The sequence below is a fragment of the Pseudochaenichthys georgianus genome, chromosome 22 (genome assembly GCF_902827115.2).
Source record: "Pseudochaenichthys georgianus chromosome 22, fPseGeo1.2, whole genome shotgun sequence".
Taxonomy (NCBI): Eukaryota; Metazoa; Chordata; class Actinopteri; order Perciformes; family Channichthyidae; genus Pseudochaenichthys; species Pseudochaenichthys georgianus.
In genome coordinates, this window is record NC_047524.1 from 21,653,490 (window position 1) to 21,674,704 (window position 21,215).

At 40.7% G+C, this 21,215-nt stretch overlaps 3 protein-coding genes across 4 annotated transcripts in view; 2 read left to right on the plus strand and 1 right to left on the minus strand.

Annotated features, from left to right (window-relative positions):
- The first annotated feature begins 7,482 nt into the window (after positions 1-7,482).
- Positions 7,483-10,364, plus strand: marcksl1a (MARCKS-like 1a). The gene is made up of 2 exons (XM_034111806.2): positions 7,483-7,779; positions 8,984-10,364. The coding sequence occupies exons 1-2, from the start codon at positions 7,693-7,695 to the stop codon at positions 9,521-9,523; spliced, it is 627 nt and encodes a 208-aa protein (XP_033967697.1). The 5' UTR covers positions 7,483-7,692; the 3' UTR covers positions 9,524-10,364.
- Positions 10,365-13,689: 3,325 nt separating this feature from the next.
- On the plus strand, positions 13,690-18,385 carry adi1 (acireductone dioxygenase 1). The gene is made up of 4 exons (XM_034111696.2): positions 13,690-13,881; positions 14,752-14,871; positions 15,174-15,353; positions 16,187-18,385. Exons 1-4 carry the CDS (start codon positions 13,759-13,761, stop codon positions 16,301-16,303), a joined length of 540 nt encoding a protein of 179 aa, XP_033967587.1. The 5' UTR covers positions 13,690-13,758; the 3' UTR covers positions 16,304-18,385.
- Positions 18,386-18,417: 32 nt separating this feature from the next.
- Positions 18,418-21,215, minus strand: part of trappc12 (trafficking protein particle complex subunit 12) — a 36,281-nt gene continuing 33,483 nt past the window's right edge. For both annotated transcript variants that reach the window (XM_034111692.1, XM_034111693.2), the window contains exon 12: positions 18,418-19,917. In XM_034111692.1, coding sequence (XP_033967583.1) covers positions 19,675-19,917 — 243 coding nt within the window. In that variant the 3' untranslated portion in view covers positions 18,418-19,674. The remainder of the gene's footprint in view (positions 19,918-21,215) is intronic.

Consider the following 21,215-nt stretch of genomic DNA (forward strand, 5'->3'; position numbering starts at 1 on the left):
ATTCATTTGTTTTAAAGCTCAATAAATAACAAAGAAGATCTTTGACCGGCACTTTTATAATTTTGTCGGAAGATTTAAATTTTAATTCACGTTGACTGGCGAAAAACTCTGCCCGGTTCCCTCGGCCCCCACCGCGGAGAATAAACAGAAGGGCAACCATGACAACCATGCTTCTTCGCTGTTTTTGTGGAGGATGTTATAGCGCCACGTACAGGCTCCTGCATATGTACTGCAGCTTCTCCAGCGGTTGGAGCTAAACGGAGCTGTCTCGTGTGGACAGACACTATCCGGTGAATATTGCGTGTGGACGGAAGCTTTTTTGCGATTGCGTTTGCGTTAATCCTATGCGTTTAGCCGTTTTCGTCCTTGTGTGGTCGGGGCATGAATCAGACAAGTAAAATAAAATGTACTTCTTTGCTAGGATACACATTCTGAACATTTTGAAATGCAATTCCTTTAACAAATGGTTTTGTCGCTATATTTTTATCCACTTTCTAGCAATCTTTTTTCTCTAAAATATTTCTCATAAGGTTTGGAGGTATTTGGGCTGCGCAAAACCATAGGAAACACACAGGAAGCCTGCAGTCTTGTTTGTGTGATTGTGTATGCATGAATTGCCGAGTAACCCTGGGAAATTACATATTCATCATGCTGATATGCTCAAGTAATCTGTTCAAGGTGACTGTCTCAAAGATAACTTATCTTCCCCTGAAGCAAAAGGAACCCCAGAGACATGTTTCTGATTCCTCTCCCTTGCTCTCAGCCTCCTCTCTCCTTTTGCCTCTCTTTCTACTTGTGATGCTCATCAGTTGGCTCGCTGAGAGAGAGACAATGAAGGCTTTAAGCAGGATTTGAGAGCTCATCCTGTGTCAGGGCATGCAAAATGGGCATCTACACAAACGTGGGCATTGACTAGCTTGGAGGGAGAAAAGTGTGTGAAGAGGAGAAGAAGCACCATGTTAAACGTGACACAAATAACAGATTGTGTCATTTTCACAGTGCGTGTAATGCAAGTTTGTAAGACTTTTAAAAACTCACACAATTAAAGCTGTGTCTGCACTTATGTAGAATATGTTTCTACAACACTATTCTTCACAAGAGTAAAATTAGAAAAAATCATACCAACCTCACCCTACACTAAATGTGGCTGCGGCCAAAAGACAGTTAGCTTAGATTAGCTTAGCACAAAGGCTGAAATGGGTAAAACAGCTAGCCTGCCTCTAACAAAAGGGTAACACATCGACCAATAACCCTAAAACTGATCAAATAACTAGTTAGATATTGCTTTTAATCGTCTAAAAAAACTGAAGTGTAAAAACACTGTTAGCTGTTTATTGTTGTTATACAAAGCTAAGCTAATCAGCTGCTGCTAAGGCTGGAGCCACACAGAGACGATAACGAAAACGAACCGAATTCGATATCAAAAAAGTATTCCGTCCACACGAGACAGCTCGACCCGCTGGAGACGCTGTACAGGTGTCGGCAACAGGCGGACCGCGGTCCGGATCCGGACCCAGACGCCGACCTATACGGACCCGGAGCTATAATCAATACATTAATAGGGAATATTTGGGCGCCTCCCGCTTTTTTAACGCTGATTTGGGTAACTTGTGTAATTCGTGGAGAACCGAAGAGTTTTCGTTTTGGGGATGGGGAGTCCGTCCGTCAGTCACTTCAAAAAAGAAGAAGAAATCTAGACCGCAAAAATAATTAAACAAGCGAGTACCTGTTTTTCCTGGCCAAGGACAGGTTCCTTGAACACAACACGAGCGTAACGTGTCTTCACGTGGTATGTCTCGTCTGAAAGAAGTGCTGACAGAGAGCACCGGAACGCCGCTCCAGCCCTTCAAATATTGCAGTACCCATAAGGAGCCGTACACATGCCACAGTGTTTACGTGGCTGTGTCTTTAGTTGTAAGCACAGTGGCGATCTGCTGTTATTAGCATCTGGTTAGCTAGCTATGCTAACGAATTTAAAGGAATGGTCCACTCATTAGATAATTAATCAAAACTTCAGTATTTAGTGAAACATTATGTTTAAACCATACCCTGAAGAAATCAGCGATATTCCCCGGTAAATAATGATTTTATAGCTCTTTTTTATCAAAACCTTTATATTCCGTCTGGCCGCCGCCATTTTTGCCATTTTCAGTAGTCACGTGATGGTCGTGACGTCATCCATGCGTTCACTTTGTCAACACACGGAAACATGGCTGAATATTTGAGTTCGGACTCGTCAGCAGAGGAAGAAGTTTTGATGTTTTATCAGTATGACAATACGACACCCTCTGTCCGTAGACCCTCACATCGTACAAGGAAAAACTTCCGAAGAAAACCCCCAGTTTAAAGGGAACATGGGAGAAACCTCAGGGAGAGCAACAGAGGAGGGATCCCTCTCCCAGGACAGACAGACGTGCAATAGATGCCGTGTGTAAATTGAAGAGATAATACATTTGCAACATAGGTAGTCCAGATGTTTGGAAATGCATGTGTGTATAATAGGAAGATGATATAAGATACTATATGTATGCATGTAGTACCACCCTTGATAGCGATTCCCTCTCTAGTTTAGCATACTCAGCTTCGTTGTCCCTGGCCATAGAATCACGATGTTATGGGGCCGGAAAAAACTGGGGGAAAATACACACTAGTCGGTACTACGCTATATGGAAAGGCCACCAAAAACTGTCCTGGCCTGGACGCTAAAGGACGTTAAAACGGGGCTAGCCGCTGCAATGGAAATGCGCTATAACATACCTTATTCTTACTCCGAGCACTACTTCTGCTCCTCCGTCGCTTCACACTTGCAGAGGGCGATTTCTCAACTGGCCGAACTGGTGTCCTGGTCGGTGATGACACCAGAAAGACCGATGGTACTGCATCTCCATTAAGTAATGGTTGTTCCATAAATCCCATGTTATGTTTTATCATACTCTCAGAGTAGTCGTCCGGAAATTTGAAATGTTCGCTGCATACATGAGCCTGTGAATCTTTCGGTTTAGGCCGGCCACATTTCGCTAGCCACTGCCTCTGAATGTACTTCTTACGCTTACCTTTTGGCAACAGATGGAACTAAGCATTCCGTGGCAGAATTGTGGCAATATTTCGCGATACAGTGAGGCATATTTGAAGAGAGAAACTACAGTAAATAACATGGAGATTAACGTGTCTTCGAAAACCAAACGCATGGTTTACGTCACGTCCGGAAAATGGCGGCGCCCACAGTGTTGATGTTATTTCGGTATATAATCAGTTTAAAATCACTGATAATGTCATCGGATTAAAAAAAAAAAAAGAAAGACTGGCAGAGACTGGTCTGTTTTATCGGATGATAATTATTTAAAAATGAGTGTCATGAGCATACCATTCCTTTAAAGAGCTTTTCTACAACCAGGTGGAAGAGAGCTCTCTCCTGAGAGGCTCAAATAACCTCAGCTCAGTGAGGTTAAGGGCAGGCACACCTTGATATGATCATTATAGTTATTAATGAGACTAGATGAAAAACAGGTATAAAATACTATATGACAGTAACAACAAAGTTGTTAAAAATAACAAGAATAGAGTTTAAAAGGGGAGTGATTTGTAAAATATCCAAAAAGAAAAATCTGTTTACAGTTCTGTTTCATATGGGTGTTGAAAGATGTATCCATAGATCTCTTCATGTTGCTCTCAAAGTGCACCAGATTGATGCTTTTAACTTCAATATTCAATATTCCCGGGGGAGCATGCCCCCGGACACCCCTAGAGGAGGTTAGGTCCCCCCCCCTTAAATTATGTTTACATGGTCATGGATAGGATACTAAATACATTTGCACACATCTTGAGTCCATATCTTTCTGTTTTGGTGGTCATACCACAACCGTGCACATGCATGCATCATGGTGAGATATCTGGATTAAGAGGTTGCTTTTTCTTTGCACAGCATGAAAGAAAGGCCAAATGAATGGGCTGTGATTTTAGTTTTTTTAAGCAAAGGTTGAGTTCAATCATTTGTATGGCCCTCGGAGGATCCCCCCCACCCCTGCTGTAAATAATAATAAAAACCCTTGATTTATAACTTAACACCTCTGTCTCCTATTGATCTGAGTATATTATAAAAAATAGCCAGTTAATTGAAGCATTATAGCACAGGCCTTTGTCAGATGGTATATTACGCAGTTTTTTTCTGCTTCGAATAGTTCTCTCTTTTTTCACCATACCTGTGTTTGCATCACTGTAACCAATGATCACCTGCATGTGTATGAGAATGGCCCTGACACAATTTCAGCCCAGATTTACAAACTCCTGACAGAACAAGCTCGAGCTCAATTCTCGCACTGAATTAAAAAAAAGTGAGTGAGGGACTGCAATATAAGAGGGAAAGAAAGAGAAACTTTAAACTGTTCAATTGTTATGATGTGTAAAGACTGATATTGTTCTATAATCGTCTGAAACTGTTAAGTCATGATGTGAAACGGTTAACAAAGAAAAAGGAAAACTCAAGCTGCTGCTACACTTTATTGTATTTATCTAAAATTAAGCACTTTTAAGATGCACATATTTTCAAAAGCTATTTTATTTATTTTCTCTATTTTATTTGTAAATGCATCCCGAGAGGAACATTACACATAGCCACAGTATTTTACTATATCTGTATAGTTCAATGTTAATAGACAATAAATATTGTTGTTTTCGTACTTTCTTTATTTGATTGGTAGTCAGTTGTTGATTACATGCAGATATTGATAAAGCTACAGGTCACTTCAATATATATCACACTAATTCATAAAGCAACTTAGACATGTTGATGTTCCGGATGCATGGGGACATTTTCTCTAACTGGACCTCGTTGAATTTTAGTTGAATACCCCTGCTGTAGTACATATGCCGGGCCCGGGCCTAAGTGGCGGCCTGTACTTCCGCCACAAAATACACCAAAAGCAGCAAAGAAGACCCCCTGAGCATGGTTGCCTGGTTGCCCTTCTGTTTATTCTCCGTGGTGGATTTGTAGTTCATGTAGTTCTCCATGTCCACTTGTTGCTGATGGTTGTGGTAGAGGAGCTGTAAATTTAGCTCTAACATCTGTGGCATGGTCAGTAGCAGTAGCAGTAGCTACTGACCATGCTACAGCAGTGAGCAGCAGTGGTGGGGAGAGGCGGGGCTGTTGCGTCATCGTTATCAGGACATTATCGTATAGGGCGTAGACACGGAGCCGTTTGGCCCCCCAGAGCGTTGCGTCCGCAGATCTACCCACCTTGGGACCCGTTATCGTTATCTGCGTTTCCCTGCCGGCCTTGTGTGGCCGAACCGTCTATAAGAACTGTAGCGGGATACGACCCGTTTCATCTCCGTGTGGCTGCAGCCTAACTCTGTAGGTTTTGGGTGATAAACCTGAGGTTAACCAAGTGTCTCAATAGAGACTTGGAAGCCCTGCTGGGAAGAAATCTCTTTCTTGTGCTGATCAAACCAGGAACATCCCTTTGAAATCTGACAACCTTAATGTATAGATCTCATCCGAATGAAGGCCCGAGTCAGACGTCCCACATCAGAGAGCGAAGAGGAATTCCAAAGCCATGATTGTGCTATGCATGCGCTAGATGGTGAGATGTGGAGGTTTAAAACATATTTCAAACATGTTGTTCTCTTTCTTGACTCAGTTTAGGAGAATGTAGTGAGGGTGGTTGGCTAGCAGGATGTGGGGGGTGCAGATTCGGAACCCCTGAGGGTGTATTCCACTGTGGGAAGCTCAGCCCACTGAATAGATGGAGATCATTCTCTGGGTGGCGTTATGCATGCCTTGCATACCACTGCTGTGACATGTTTGTGTGTCTCTGTGGGTGGAGGGGGTCGTTCTGTGTGCCATCGGATTGGTGGAAACAATGACAGAAAGACGAAGAGAGAGAGAGAGAGAGAGAGAGAGAGAGAGAGCTATAAAGCGGAGCCTCAGAAGAACACTTTAATAAGAGGATATCATACATTCCACTTGATGAAGTCCCATAAAGATGACAAGCGGCAGAGCGCCATTTTGTTAACACAGGTTCATTTGTGGGATAAATGGGGGCCTTGTCGGTGGCAAAGAAGGGATAATTTGGTTAAAGCTACCACAATTAAGAGTAATGGCTTGAAAACAAGGCATCTGGCGTATAGAGCATATGACCCTGTGTTGATGACTGTTTTATTGACACCATAATGGGAAAACAATACCTTACATTTACATTACAATTATTCTATAAATCCACTGGTGAGCACAGCATGCACACCATAAACGTGTTTTAGCATCTGATTAGTGGTTTCTAGACCACAAAGGGAAATAAAAAATACTTCTGAGTTTTTTATGGCTTTTTTCTTGGAATATACCAGAGAGTTTTGCCTCTACAAGTCTTTAAGAAAAATCAGCAAATCTTGGAAGGAAATATTATCGAATTGCTCACCTCTCTAAGAAATACCTCAGATAAGGGGTTGCAAACAGACTCTTTACATGCTCTGCTAGTGATTATTCTAAACTCATGTTTTCCAGACTCCATTCACAGATTCACCCCTGCTTATGAAGATAATGTAAACGTATTATCATGTATAATACAGTCTTTCACAGTTTCAATGATTTCATCTGTTTATTTTATTCTTGCAGAGATCACAGTTTATCCCAAAAATCCGTTAATGGCCACCGAAGGATTTTGAGTGACAGGCCTGGCTTTCCAAGAGTAACCTTGTTACATAACACATGGCCAGCTCTGCGCTCTGTGGAGACCTTGCGATGGCACTGGGGCTACTTTGTCACCGACACAGACAGGGCATCAGTGAATCAGCCTGTCAGACAGTAATGAGGTCTCTTGGCCAGACGTGCAAATCCCACAATCGCAGCAATGACACTGCACTATTTGGGAGTCCAAAGCTCCTCTTGTGATCAGCAAGGTCAGGGGTTATATGTTTTAAGCTGAGTTATGAAGACTGGCCAGTCATCAAGAAAAAAGCCATACAAAAACTCAGAAGTATTTTTTATTTCCCTTTGTGGTCTAGAAACCACTAGATGCTAAAACACGTTTATGGTGTGCATGCTGTGCTCACCAGTGGATTTATAGAATAATTGTAATGTAAATGTAAGGTATTGTTTTCCCATTATGGTGTCAATAAAACACTGTTATACATCATGATAACGAGATAGTACATCTCAAGGGGGGGTTTATCCCAATAAATAAAATGTCTATATGTATTCTTCTCTATCATTATGAAGCTTAATCGGAGTAAATTGCCTGTGACCTGTAGGAGCTCAGGTTCTGGCAACAAGTGGGGATCAAGCAAATGAACAACGTTAAAAAAGATTGCAGACGTGAAACAGTGGGGAAAGTATTGCTGAACATCCAGCTGAGCAGCAGACTGTTGCAGTGACACAGGGCGAAGGAAGCCCATCCCCCGGCTGCATATTGGACAGAGCTCGGCTGCCACGCCCATGGGAGGAGACTCCGGTCGATTTTGAGGCGCGGTTGAAATACTCAGCCTCATCACTCACCGACATCCTTTAATTTGAGCTCAGCCGCCGTGGGGTCCACACAGACTGAAGGAGGATCTTCTCGTTTCCAAATCTACACAGCGAGAAGGAGATCTGGTCGGATTTTTCACTTCATTGGCAAGATCTTACCCATCCTACTGCTGGATCTTTAAATCTCAAAAACTTCGAGGTTTTTCTTTTTTGTTCAAAACATCTAAAGGAGAAAAATGGGAGCCCAGTTGTCCAAGGGTGGAGTAGCTGCTGAGGGGAAAGCCGTCGTCGCCGACCCTGCTGCTGCCAAAGCCAACGGCCAGGTGAGTAAAGCAGGCCTGACAAGCCGAGCATCAGTGGGGAGCCACATGGCACCCAACGCCCACCGGCAGCATGAGTGCCACGGCGGGGCTCGTGGTAGCGATGGGTGCCGAGCTGTTGCTCTTTCAGACTTTGAGCGGAACCAGTCCTCTGTTAGCAAAGCGACTTTAGAGCAGAGTTTGAATTAACTATAACAGGTTGTCTGAACCCGGGGGACCTCCAGTAGAGAGCTACCGCCCGGAGGCTACGCTCGTGCCCGCTCAGCGCGCGCCAGACCAGCCTTTTGTTAATTTCGTCTGTCGGTCTCAGGGGGGCCATTTACCCGCACATTTGATGCAGGGAAGGCAGGTTCGGGTCGAAATGTGTGTTCGGACCGTGTTCTCTCTCATGAGTTGACTGTAGCCGGGGAGGTAGTCGCTGTTCACGTCGAACAAAAGAGCGAGTCGCTGAGAGGCTGAAAAATGCTCTCTGCTGGAGGGGCATTTTGCGGAGTTGCAACAAAGCGCGAAGAGGTCTAACCCCATATTTGAAATATGTATGCGTTTGCTGTCAATTACATTCCGCTTGGTTAAACTCGGAGGGCAAAAAGCCCCGATACGATCGACGAATTACTGATTATTAGAGAGTTAATCGAGTCGCTTATTTTAGTCTGACCCTAAATCAGAAGATGAATTATGGGATTGAAGAATAAAAACGTTCATCGGTTGATGCTCCCGCTTTATAGACCCTCCCCCCTCCCCTCATTATAAGTGCAGTAGATGAATTGAATATGACTCTTGGCTCTGACAGTGGCTTTGTCTGCGCTGCCTGTATAGTGGGCATATTGAGCTGCAGCTCGGATGAGAGCAGGTTTCACGGGGATTCCTTTGTTCCTCAACTGGCTGGCTGTGTTGACGTTCAGATGCAGCACTACTGCCCCCATGTGTCTGCTCGGAGTCATACAAACAGCTGTTGAATTCCCCCTCTCTAAACTACTGTCATGGCAAGCAGCTTTCCTCAAGTATAACACGGATTAGCTATTGGAGTAAATGGGCTAATGCTAATCTGTCATATGCCAGATCTCTTTAGATTTATTTTTGAATGTTTTACAGTTGACCAGTTTATCCATCTGTATGTTTTGGAGATTTTCCATCCCCAGGGGCAATGTGTTGGTTTGACCCAGTTTGATTATGTGAACCTACAACTAATGAGACTTTTTCTTTGCAGGAGAACGGCCATGTTAAAACCAACGGCGATGTGTCAGCCAAACCCGGCGAGGAAGTGGCTGCTGCTGAAGGAACTGGAACAGCCGAGCCAGCCAAGGAGGGAGAAAATGGCACCGGGGACGCCATCGAACCCGCTCCTGCCGCCGAGGGTGATGCCGCCAAAGCAGAAGGTGATGCCGCCAAGGAGTGCAAGAAGAAGAAGAAGTTCTCCCTGAAGAACTCCTTCAAATTCAAGGGTATCTCGCTGAAGAAGACCAAGAAGGGCAGCGAGGAGGCCAAGGAGGAGGTGGCCTCCCCCACGACCGAGGAGAAGCCAGAGGAGAACGGCCACGCAGCCAAGGAAACCAAAGAGCAGACGCCGGCCGCCGAGGCCAAAGAGGAGGAGGTCGCTGCCCCCGCTGCTGAGGCTGCACCCGAGGGAGAGGCCAAGGCTGCAGAGGAGGCCCCCACCACAGAGGCTGCCCCCGCCGAGGAGGCCGCCGCCCCCCCCGCCGAGGACACGACACCTGCAGCCTCTGAGGGCGAGGCCAAGGCAGAGTGACTGCGCCCCGCCACAGCACCTGAACTGATTTTCCAAGATTAAAGTATATAAATATATATATGAGAGACTTGTGCCACGTTCTTAAAGTTATAAACAAAACTAGAAGAGAAGACAAAGGATATATCACGTTTGCTGATTCAACCACCAGTTCACTGCCTTTTTATTAGTTCTTCGACAGACGGAATCTCACCGGGCCCTCTCATGATGAAAGCGTCGGCGTGTGTCGCCCCCTCATGGTACACACAGGGACAGGCGTGTGGCAAAGGTAATGGATTGGATGTGGAGCGAATCAGGAATACTGACTTATTTTCCCAATTCATGGAGAAGCATCCTTTTTAACAGCGTGGCAGCCCTATAACATTTTGTTTTTCTTTCTCATCTTTTTGGGATCTAAAAAATTGTCACTGTTGCGGATCGAGGCAGACCATCTCCTTCACTCAAAATGACTGTTATATGGACACATAAACCTTTCAAAAGATCTCATTAACTTTTAGAATTCTACATTCCTTTGTTTTAGCCCCAAATTTCAAGTATTTTGTCATGTATAGAAAAGTAAAAACCGAGGAAGGGGAGATGGAAAAAGAGCAATGTCTTTGTTCGTGCTTTTTGATTATTTTTCTGGCTAAAACCACATTCAAGCTTCTTGAGCATTGCAGTGTTCACATTTCAGAGTTTATGATGTTGGGGTTGTGTACAAAATGTGAGCTTTTTATCTGCAAACTGTCTCTGTAAATATGTTTTGGCCAATATTTTTGGTTCTCTTTTTATTTTGCTATCGTTTGAGGATGTTAATGGTTTTATTGTAACTTTTAATAAGGGTAAATAAATGTTCGATCCCCTCTGTCTGTGTCTCGCCTTGTGATTCCCACCTCAGGACACACTGAAGAAGCTGCGTCATACTATTTGTAAAGTACAATCATTACATCACACAAATACAAAACCGGTTGTATGAATAAATTAGGGATTTAAAAAGCCAAATTGCCTTTCATGAAAATACATTTGAATACACCAGTGTGTAATACACATTACTTGGATTAAATTAGAAGTATAAACAAGCTTTATATAGTTAATTTGGCTAGATTATGAAAGTTAAAATGTAGCTTCTTAGGAAAGGAACACAAAGAATAGTAAACATAGGTTGCATAGGCCTGAGTCATACTTATCCTACATTTAAGGTCTTGCCTCCACCAATTTTGTTTATTACTCTGACATATAAATGATTACGATGGCTACACATTTTTGCAGATGAATCTATACACATACATTTTCACAAGAGCCTCTTAACAGAAGAAAAAAGCTTTGAATAAAAATAAACCTCTGATCCAAACAATCAATCAATCAATCAATCAATGTTTATTTATATAGCCCAATATCACAAATGTTACATTTGTCTCAGTGGTCTTCACAGTGTGTACAGAATATCAGTATGACAATACGACACCCTCTGTCCTTAGACCCTCACATCGTACAAGGAAAAACTTCCAAAGAAAACCCAGTTTAAAGGGAAAAATGGGAGAAACCTCAGGGAGAGCACAGAGGAGGGATCCCTCTCCCAGGACGGACAGACGTGCAATAGATGCCGTGTGTAAATTGAAAAGATAATACATTTGCAACATAGGTAGTCCAAATGTTTGGAAATGCATGTGTGTATAATAGGAAGATGAATCCACGAGGATATCCATCCAGGACCTATGATCCAGGACCACAGCCACGACTCAAGATCCAGCGCTCGCGATCCAGGACACAGGACCGCAGGATCATCCATGACTCCGGATCCCAGCGTATATAGACACCAAAAAGAAAGACATTTGGGGAAGCTGGGTTAATCGGAACATGAGTGTACACGGGTATAGACAGAGAGAAGGAAGAAGTAGATGTCCCCCCGACAACTAAGCCTATATCAGCAAAACTAGGGGCTGAATCTAATCAGCCCTAACTATAAGCTTTATCAAAAAGGAAGGTCTTAAGCGCACTCAACGGATTTGCGGGCGCACAACTGCAGGCCCTGACACACCTGAACCGTTGCCTTTTATTACATTTGTCAACAACCTTCACATTACTGTATTAGGCTAGTTGAGGGCAATAATATTAAGTTGAACCAACATTTGTTTTAATTAAACTTAACGGTCCCATGACATGGCCATTTCTACTGATCATAGTTCTATTGTTGAGGTCTACTAGAATAGTTTTATATTGTGCAATTTTCCAAACTCACATTGGTTTCTCATACAGCATCTCTGTATAGTATGTGTATTCACTGAATTTCACTCTGTCCTAAACGCCTTGTTGGAGCTTCTGCCCCCCCCTCCCTATGAGCCCACTCTTTTCTGATGAGTCCACCACTGTTATAGAGGGACATCAGTGTTTGTGTTACAATGGCGTTTGTTAGCAACCAGAAAATGACACCAGTAATGACGAACAGATGAGAATGCTGCGTGGGGTCTGGGTGATACAAATCTACATAACACACAAGGGGACGGGTAATAACCGGAAAAGCATGTCATGGGACCTTTAATATTAATAACTTAATACAGTTATGTGAAATGTGTTGACAAAATACATTTAATTAAGGTCAGCGTTTCAGTTTTTTCAGTGTAAATCTAGCACGGCATGAATAGAGTTAATAGGATTTCTTCCTTAATTAATTATGGCAACACACTACCTGACCTGTGGTCATCAGATGCTTAAATAATTAAATATGAGATGCTTAAAATAGCTCATGATATTTGTCGGTCCATGGCTCCCTGTGGTGCCAGAAATAGAATGGTATGTAATTATTTGCTTTATAGAAAGCACATTAGCCAAACTTAGCTTGTTTGGCTTAGGTGTTTTATTGAGCTGTAGAAGCAGGTTTTGGTATAAATAACAGTCTTGCAACACATAAAGGTGAGTGTGTCAATGTCTATCATAATTTAAAGTGGGCTGAAATAAGGTTGACACCTGTAAATATTATAATAAAATCTACTTTATGTTGAATTATTACAAGCCTCTATTTAAAAACTCGTTTTTTGTGTTTCGTTTTTTTTAGTCGTTAGTAAGACAACATGGCATTATTATTAAAATACCATATCATATTGTAGTCATGTCATATTGAATTCAGTGGATTTGTCTTAAGATCAGTTTTAAATAAATAATGCCATTGTATTGACATGACATAAATAATGTCATTGTATTGATGCCATGATTTAAAAAAACTATTTAGGTCATATTTGTTTCATATTTGTTTATTTTATGGCATAGCCTACTATACTATAAAGCTGTTATTTTTTTAAACACCATGCAATTTGTTATGACATACTATAGCACAACTTTTTTTGCAAACTATATTAGTACTTTTAATGGCATTTATATTTCATTTTGGCATAGTATATGATAGTATAAGTATATATAAGATATTTTCAAATGTGTATTAAATGACACTTTTTCTTTAAATGTTCACCACATAATGAAATATTAAGTAATACGTTTTAGTTGATATTTTTGAATAATTTTTACTCTAAGAGTTGTAGTTTTTCACAATGAACACATGAGAGCAGTAACTACTCACTCTGGTCCCACTTCACCAGACTAACGTCTCTGGTAGCAAACTAATCAAATTAAATGACCATGTGTGTTTGTAATTTGGCTACCCCAAAGTTAATTGTATATCATAACTTTAGAGTTATCATGCACATTAGCATACCTGTTTGCATGCCTCCTCGTCACCAAACCCACTGATTAAGTAATGCTAACATTAAAGCAGCATGTGTTATGTGTGTGTGTGTGTGTGTGTGTGTGTGTGTGTGTGTGTGTGTGTGTGTGTGTGTGTGTGTGTGTGTGTGTGTGTGTGTGTTTGTATACCAAAAACAAAAACATTTAAAAGAATGAATAATACAATTACAACTAACGTTGGTGAAGCTGCAGTCTGACACGCAGTACAGGGAAATTAGACAGGGGTTGGTCAATTATAATACAGATATGATAGAAAATAGTGTGTCAATCTTAAATTGCCTTTCTTCCTTTCTTTCTCTCTCTTTATTTATTTCTTTCTCTGATTTTTCTTTCTTTCTTTACAGTCACAGTTTTCAGAAAAGATAAAGCCATAACTCACATCACATTCCGATACAGTAGGTGGCGCTATCTGACTTTTAGTGTGATTTATACCCGCCAGTTAGTCCCACGAAGAAGAAGAAGAAGAAGAAGAAGAAGAGAAGTTGTGTGCGTGTGTTTTCTGCAGAAGTCCAGCATTAATAAGAATGGGTTTAGTAGCCTGGTTCATGGACAGCTCTGAGGAGGACCAGAGGAAGCCTCACAAACTGACCCCGGACCAGCCCGTCTCTCTGGAAGAACTACGGCAGCTCGGGGTGTTTCACTGGAAGGTACGTGAACGTTACAGCCTGTCAGCTCAGCTGCTGCCTTCAGGTTCCAACCTATGGTTCCAACATAACAGTGAACAGATTAAGTTAAACAAGTACAACTGTGATTTGACGCCGAGTTGAATCCCTAACAGAATGTCTGTGAACAGTTATTCAGGTTACAAAAAGATTGTGTTTTTCAGCGACTTCCTAGGGACAAAAAACGATATTGTTTTTGTAGTTATTAAACTATTGAGTTCATACCATAGACTGTATATTCATACCAGTAAGCTATGGGCGTTTGGGACAAGCATAACAAACATAAAGAGATGTTTTGTTTTTGCATTTCGAGAGAGATGCCTAAATGTCGAGAATAAATATGAACAACTATAGTGATACATTCGAAGTTAAACCATCACAAGAATAAAGTCAAACTGTTGAGAATACAATTGAAATGTTAAGAAAGAAAAAGAAAAAAAGAAGTCGAAATGAGGAGAATAAAGTTATATTCAGGTTTTAATGCAATTTCGAGAATAAAGTAGAAATGTGGAAAATGTATTACTGTTAATTAATTAATGTTAATACATGAAACTACTGCAAATCCTACTAGATCCCCCCAGATTTAGATTCTTTATAGATATTATAACCAGTGGCCAAGCATTAGAATCTGTCATGTGGTAAAAAAAACACAGAAATTAGTTGTTCTTTTCAAGTTACTGCAGTTTATTTCATACTGCTAGCCAGCCCCATTCATTATTCTAACGAATCTATTACCATTACATAAGACTCCCAGACTGCTAGCATGGGATTTGCTGTTGTGATGTGTAACAAATGATCGTAAATGATTTTGGTTACAATTGTTTACTGATCAAAGCTGTTGTGTTTTTCTTGCAGCTGAATGCTGATATCTACGAAACAGACCCAGAGCTGGAGGAGATCCGTAAAGACCAGGGCTATTCCTATCTGGACATAATCTCCATTCACAAGGACACACTTCCTAACTATGAGGAAAAGGTAACAAAGCATTGTAATACCTGTGCATTTTAAACCAGACGCTTTCCTCTAATAATGAAACTGTTGAATAGTCAGAAAGGACTCTTCATTTGAACTAGATTGAAGTTAAATGTCTGCACTGCATTAGAAGATTTTATGACCTGTGGAAATTAGTATAATGCTCTACAGTGGTTTATGACATTTAAAAGACCATTGTTCTCAGTCAGTGGTGACGGCTATAACACATTAGGACAGCTAGTACTTGAACTGTCTCGAAACCACCACTAATTCAGGCCTATTTCTCGCTTTATGTCTGCGCTCAGCTGAAGAGTTTCTTCGAGGAGCACCTGCACCTGGATGATGAGATTCGCTACATCCTGGACGGCCAGGCCTACTTCGACGTCAGGGACCAGGAGGAGCGGTGGATCCGGATCGCCATGAGAAAAGGAGACCTGATCACCCTGCCGGCCGGCATCTACCACCGCTTCACCCTGGATGAGACTGTACGTATCCTGCATAAATGTCATGGGCAAGTAGTACCATTGCAAGTAGTTACCTGCATTTTGCTTATATTAGGAGCTGTAGATGAGCTAGAATTTCAACAAGGCCTGTGGAGAAATGAAATAATACATTTGAAAAGATTAAGAGTACAGAGAATATCGATAGCCATCCGCCTGGTGTGTTTCAAACAGCATTATATAAACAAAAGTTAGCAAACAGCATTTATATTACCAAACATATGAAATGTGTCATTATTAATGCATTTCATTTACCAATATTCTACATGCATTTCTCTTTTGTCTAAGTGTGGCGACTATGGGATGTGTTAGTACTATCAGAGCTGTAATAACTGTTGCAACTGGCATGTGAAGCTTTGTTTTTATTTATTTCCCACTTACAGGAAGTTCACCTTGAGAGATTAACTGTGTCCTTTTTTTCTTTCTTTTAGGGTGTTGGTTTCTAATCCTGAATTCCTTTTTTAAACTGCAAAAAAAGGAATACATTACCTGCAAAATTACCATTTGTTTATCACCTGGTGTTACCTTGAATTCTTGAAGAAAACATATTTTATCATCACATAGCCCGATGGTGAATGAAGGAACCTGGAACAGAGAAAACAATACAGAGAACAATAGAAAACTGCATCACATTGTCTGTCCATACATTCTAACAACTTGTCATTTCTTATGTATGCTTACTACTTCCCAAACACATGCATTTTCAGCTACTATTACCTCACTGTTAACTAACACTACATTTAGAGCCTAACCCTCTTTCTAACATGGGGAAGCAGAGCTGTCCTTCTGACTGACCTGCTCTCTGTTTGTCTCTACAGAACTACACCAAAGCCATGAGGCTGTTTGTGGGGGAGCCGGTGTGGAAAGCGTATAACCGGCCCGCTGATGACTCTGACATCCGCAAGAAGTATGTGACATCTCTGCAGGGATGCTGAGAGGGGACTGTGCCATTCATCGAAACGTGGATCAAATATGAACACCTTTGCCACCAGAATCAGGGCCTTTATTGTGATTCTGTAGAGTTTACAGTTAGAATGTTAAGAATCATACTGTGGATGATTTAAGATCTCCTCTAGCCAAAATCATGCACCAAGATGCTTCCTAGATTTAGAAAATCGTGGATGTGGGTTTTCTCTTTCCAGTGAATCCTTCTACTTTTCTGTTAGTAGTTATGATTCTGCAGATGAAACGCATGATTAGATCGTAATGTGTTTTATATTCTGTGTACTGACATACCCTACCCAACCACATAAAGGATGCACCCACAGGTTCCTCCATCTTACTCTATTTACATTTTGGTTTACATGACTACATCTAGATTTACATCTAGCTAAAAAGCTATAGCTTTGCTAAACTGTGAAATGTTATCCTAGCTTAAATTGATTATTGTCAAAGCAACCACAAAAGGAGGATTAGGCAAGGCAAGGCAAGTTTATTTATATAGCAATTTTCAACGCAAGGCAATTCAAAGTGCTTTACAAAAAAAAATGAAAGACATTAAGCATTAAAAAAGAAAAGCTAATAAAATAAACATTAAGGAAAGATACATGGATAAAAGTTACAGTGCAGTCTAAAATATGAATAGTTCAATTAAACATTACAAGAAAAAGTACATGGATAAAGTTACCAGTGCAGTTTAAGATATGAATAGTTCAATTAAAAGCAGCGACAAAAAGGAAAGTCTTCAGCCTGATTTAAAAGTAGTCAGAGTTGCAGCGGACCTGCAGGTTTCTGGGAGTTTGTTCCAGATATTGGAGCATAATAACTGAACGCTGCTTTACCATGTTTAGTTCTGACTCTGGGGACAGAAAGCTGACCAGTCCCTGAAGACCTGAGAGATCTGGATGGTTCATAGTTAGCAGGAGGTCAGAAATGTATTTTGGGCCTAAACCATTCAGTGCTTTATAAACCAGCAGCAATATTTTGAAATCTATTCTTTGACACACAGGAAGCCAGTGTAAAGACTTCAGAACAGGAGTGATGTGATCCACTTTCTTAGTGTTAGTGAGGACTCGAGCAGTGGCGTTCTGAATCAACTGCAGCTTTCTAATAGATTTTTTAGTGAGACCTGTGAAGACACCATTGCAGTAGTCGAGTCTACTGAAGATAAAGGCATGGACAAGTTTTTCCAAATCCTGCTGTGACATTAGTCTTTTAATCCTAGATATATTCTTTAGGTGATAGTAGGCTGATTTAGTAACTGTTTTAATGTGACTGTTGAAACTCAGGTCAGAGTACCTCAGTTTTATCTTTGTTTAATTGGAGAAAGTTCTGACAAATCCAGTCATTGATTTGTTCAATGCACTTACTCAGTGTTTGAATTGGAGCATAGTCTCCTGGTGAAATTGTTACGTAAATTTGTGTATCATCTGCATAGCTATGGTAACTTATTTTGTTGTTCTTCATTATCTGAGCCAGTGGTAGCATGTAGATGTTAAAGAGAAGAGGCCCCAAGATGGAGCCTTGAGGAACCCCACATGTCATATTTGTCAACTCAGATGTGTAATTACCTATAGAAACAAAGTTGTTTCTATCCTTTAAGTAGGATTTAAACCAATTTAGAACTGTTTCCGAAAGTCCCACCCAGTTTTCCAGTCGGTCTAGTAATATGCTATGGTCAACAGTGTCAAACGCAGCACTGAGATCTAATAATACTAACACTGAAGTTCTGCCACTGTGTGTTTAAGTGGATGTCATTAAAGACATGATTGATTATGATTAGCATCATAGTAAGCAGCTACATTAAAATGGAATGACTGACAATAACTTATGTAACATTTCAAAGGGGTCATTCGTCACTTGTTTTAGCAGAGGACAATCTCGAGTGCCTCGTAATCTCAGAGAAGCATGTTGAAATATTCCACTAATCTGCATTATTTACTGATTTTATATTCAAACCTTTAAATCAGAATTTAGAGATGTCACTTGAAGTTCTTCTCTGCACCAATGGAGTGGTTTCTGACAGATTTATATACATTTTTGTTGTATGGATAATAAAGCTACTGCTATTTACAACATGTGCTTTGTTTCTTTATGATCTGACGAGACATTGATTTTAAAATACGTTTTTTATTTCAGATAAAACACAATTTAATATACATAAATATGATCAAACACATATGTAAACAGTGATAGTTAAATATCCATAGGACAAATCAATAAAAGATTTAACAAGACAATCATTTTTATATAATCACAGAAGAAGGAAAAAAAATCTGATATGTACACATTTTGATTCTTAATATTTTACAGTTGAGTGAACAGGATGGGATGCAATCAGAAGGGCTTATCTATGTTCTGAGTTAATAAAGCTGGCAGCTGAAATGGAGTGGTGTTGGACTGTTAATCCAGCAGTACAGGTGTCTGCTGGGGAGGAAGCTTTGGACCTCTGTGGTACTTTATTAGTCTTTAAGCATACTGAAGCTCAGGATAATGCCCGTGTCAGGACTCACATTATGAGTCTGCAGCTCCCTTAAAACCACTGCCGATCTGTAGTGCAATGTTCATCTGAGGTCTCGCTTCCAATCTCACAACGCTTAATGCTCATAATTCCTCAGTGTCCAGAAAATCTTTGATAGAAATGTTGAGTAACATTTTGAGAAATACTTAAGTAGCCTACTATATGTAGAGGAGAATAACTATACCACATGCTAGCTATGACGCTAGCAGCTTGTTAGCTTAAATTAGCACAAAGAAAGCAATGAGGGGAAAATGGCTAGCCTATAAAATGTGTTTTTTTTCTTTCTCGAGTGACATTACAAGGTTAGCTTAATACATATTAACATTGCTGTCACTGGAAAACAAACAAGTCTTTCTACAATGAGGCAAAAAGCTGGTTAGCATTTCCTGATCACTGTCATTCAAATGTAATGAATGCATTGTCTATAAATAACTTCCTGTTGATCTAACTTTAAAAAGGTTTCTATATTGCAATTGCATTATCACAGACATTTTTAGTTAGCTTAATATTAAGGGTGCAAACACGGGTGGTATGGATATTCTCATCTAGCGTATTTCTCTAAATGTCAAGCTGTTCCTTTAACTGTAAAATAAAACTACTTCCACACTAATGTAGGGTCATTTCTTTTCCGGAATGTCATTCCACCACCATTACAGGGTCACCTTTCAAAAGGAGAGAAGTGCCATGACATGAAGAGAAATGTCTTTGGGCTTTCCACTTCTGTTTTGTAGAAATAAAACCAGTTCTTTCACACACTCACTTTCTTTCTCCAAATGTCCACTCCTCTAAACATTCTACTCCTGCTGCTGTATTCCGGTCACACGTGATGCTGATGTGTGTGTCCTCTCACACCAGCTTGAGGCACTGCGTGTTGAAGCTGTCCCCCTCCCTGCAGGCCACGGCCTCCAGCAGAGCCTGCTTCTTCTGGGTGCTGCGGGACGACTCCAGCTCGTACATAGTGGTCAGGTTGAAGAGGACGCTCTCGTGGAGGTAGAGGGCGGGGTCCTGCTGCACCAGGCCCTCCAGCTGGCCCAGGGACTCCTTCAGACAGCCCAGGTAGAGCAGGCACACCGCTGCGTTGTTGTTGGCCTGGGAACAAGGGAGGGGAGGGAGGGAATGGGTGAGGACGGGAGAGTGTAAATCATCACTCTTCCATCCAGTATTTAACTATATTTACTGGGGTGAGCTACAGTAATTGTAGAGTTCCAAATATGCATCTTTCCCTATAACTGCTAAAGTAACCCTTTGAAAATGAGGTGCTAGTAGGCAGATTTTTGTTTTTGGAGAAAGGCTAGCTGCTTTAACTGCTTTCATTCATTATGCTAAGCCAAGGTACATTTAGCTGAACTAAGCTAAGCACCTTCTGGCTCCAGTGGTGAAAAGTAGTGCAATTTGTCAAGTAGTGTACAGTTATTAAAATGATTAACTTTTTACCATTTCTATTGTCTGCTACTTTATATATCTACTCTACTACATGTCAATGGCAAATATATTTTACTCCCCAGATTCCGATTATTAGAGTAGAATATTATCGACAAATAAGCTAAAATGTATTATTTTTAGATTAAGAGGATGAACTACTTAAAGATGTCCTAAAATAAATAGGGGTTTTCCCTTTCCTGTAGTGTTTGATAAAGATGTTTGTACATGTAAATGATCTGCAAGGGCTTCCAAAGTTCCCTCCAGAGGAAGTTTCTCACCCATTCACTCCCCCTGAAACACCTCCATTGGACTCCTTTTTTTTTTTTTTTTTTTTTTTAAACTTCCCTTCTATAGTGACATCACTATGTAACACTCACGCTACTATTGGCTAACGCTCCAACACATCGTACGTTATAGGCTTTTTGATTATTGAAGCGTGTCACAGTAGAGGCAAAAAATACAATTATGAAACCTGAAATGAGCAAAGTATGTCCTCTTTAAGTAAGGTATTGAATGCAGGAGTTTGACCTGTAACAGAGTATTTCTACATTGCAGTATTACATTTGTTACGTAGCAGAATATCTCAGTATTTATTTTTAGTGCCTGAATCACAGGGCCAGATCATAAGGAATCTCAACTAAAACTGTCTCTACACATTAAGACAAAAATATAGGCATTGTTTTCGCCAGATTGATAAAACCACATGTATATATATATATGCCGTTAATAACTGTGTAATATACCTGGCTGCTAAATCCTAAGAACTGTTACAGGATGTGTATTTTGTAAATTGTGTGACCTTTTATTTTTTATTATATTTTTTATTATATCATAACTTGTTTTTGAACGGATTACTTTTTAATGCATGTAACATTAAGCTGTCTGTGGCTCTTTTTCTGCTGTAACGTACAATTCCCCTCTGTGGGACTAATAAAGGTATTCTGATTCTTTTTTATAAATCTGTA

Excerpts from the sequence above, each read along its gene's own strand:
- adi1 (XM_034111696.2), top strand. The coding sequence starts at position 13,759 with ATGGGTTTAGTAGCCTGGTTCATGGACAGCTCTGAGGAGGACCAGAGG. Across the intron at positions 13,882-14,751 it reads TCGGGGTGTTTCACTGGAAG|CTGAATGCTGATATCTACGA; the intron begins GTACGTGAACGT and ends TTTTTCTTGCAG. Across the intron at positions 14,872-15,173 it reads TTCCTAACTATGAGGAAAAG|CTGAAGAGTTTCTTCGAGGA; the intron begins GTAACAAAGCAT and ends GTCTGCGCTCAG.
- marcksl1a (XM_034111806.2), top strand. The coding sequence starts at position 7,693 with ATGGGAGCCCAGTTGTCCAAGGGTGGAGTAGCTGCTGAGGGGAAAGCC. Across the intron at positions 7,780-8,983 it reads CTGCCAAAGCCAACGGCCAG|GAGAACGGCCATGTTAAAAC; the intron begins GTGAGTAAAGCA and ends TTTTCTTTGCAG.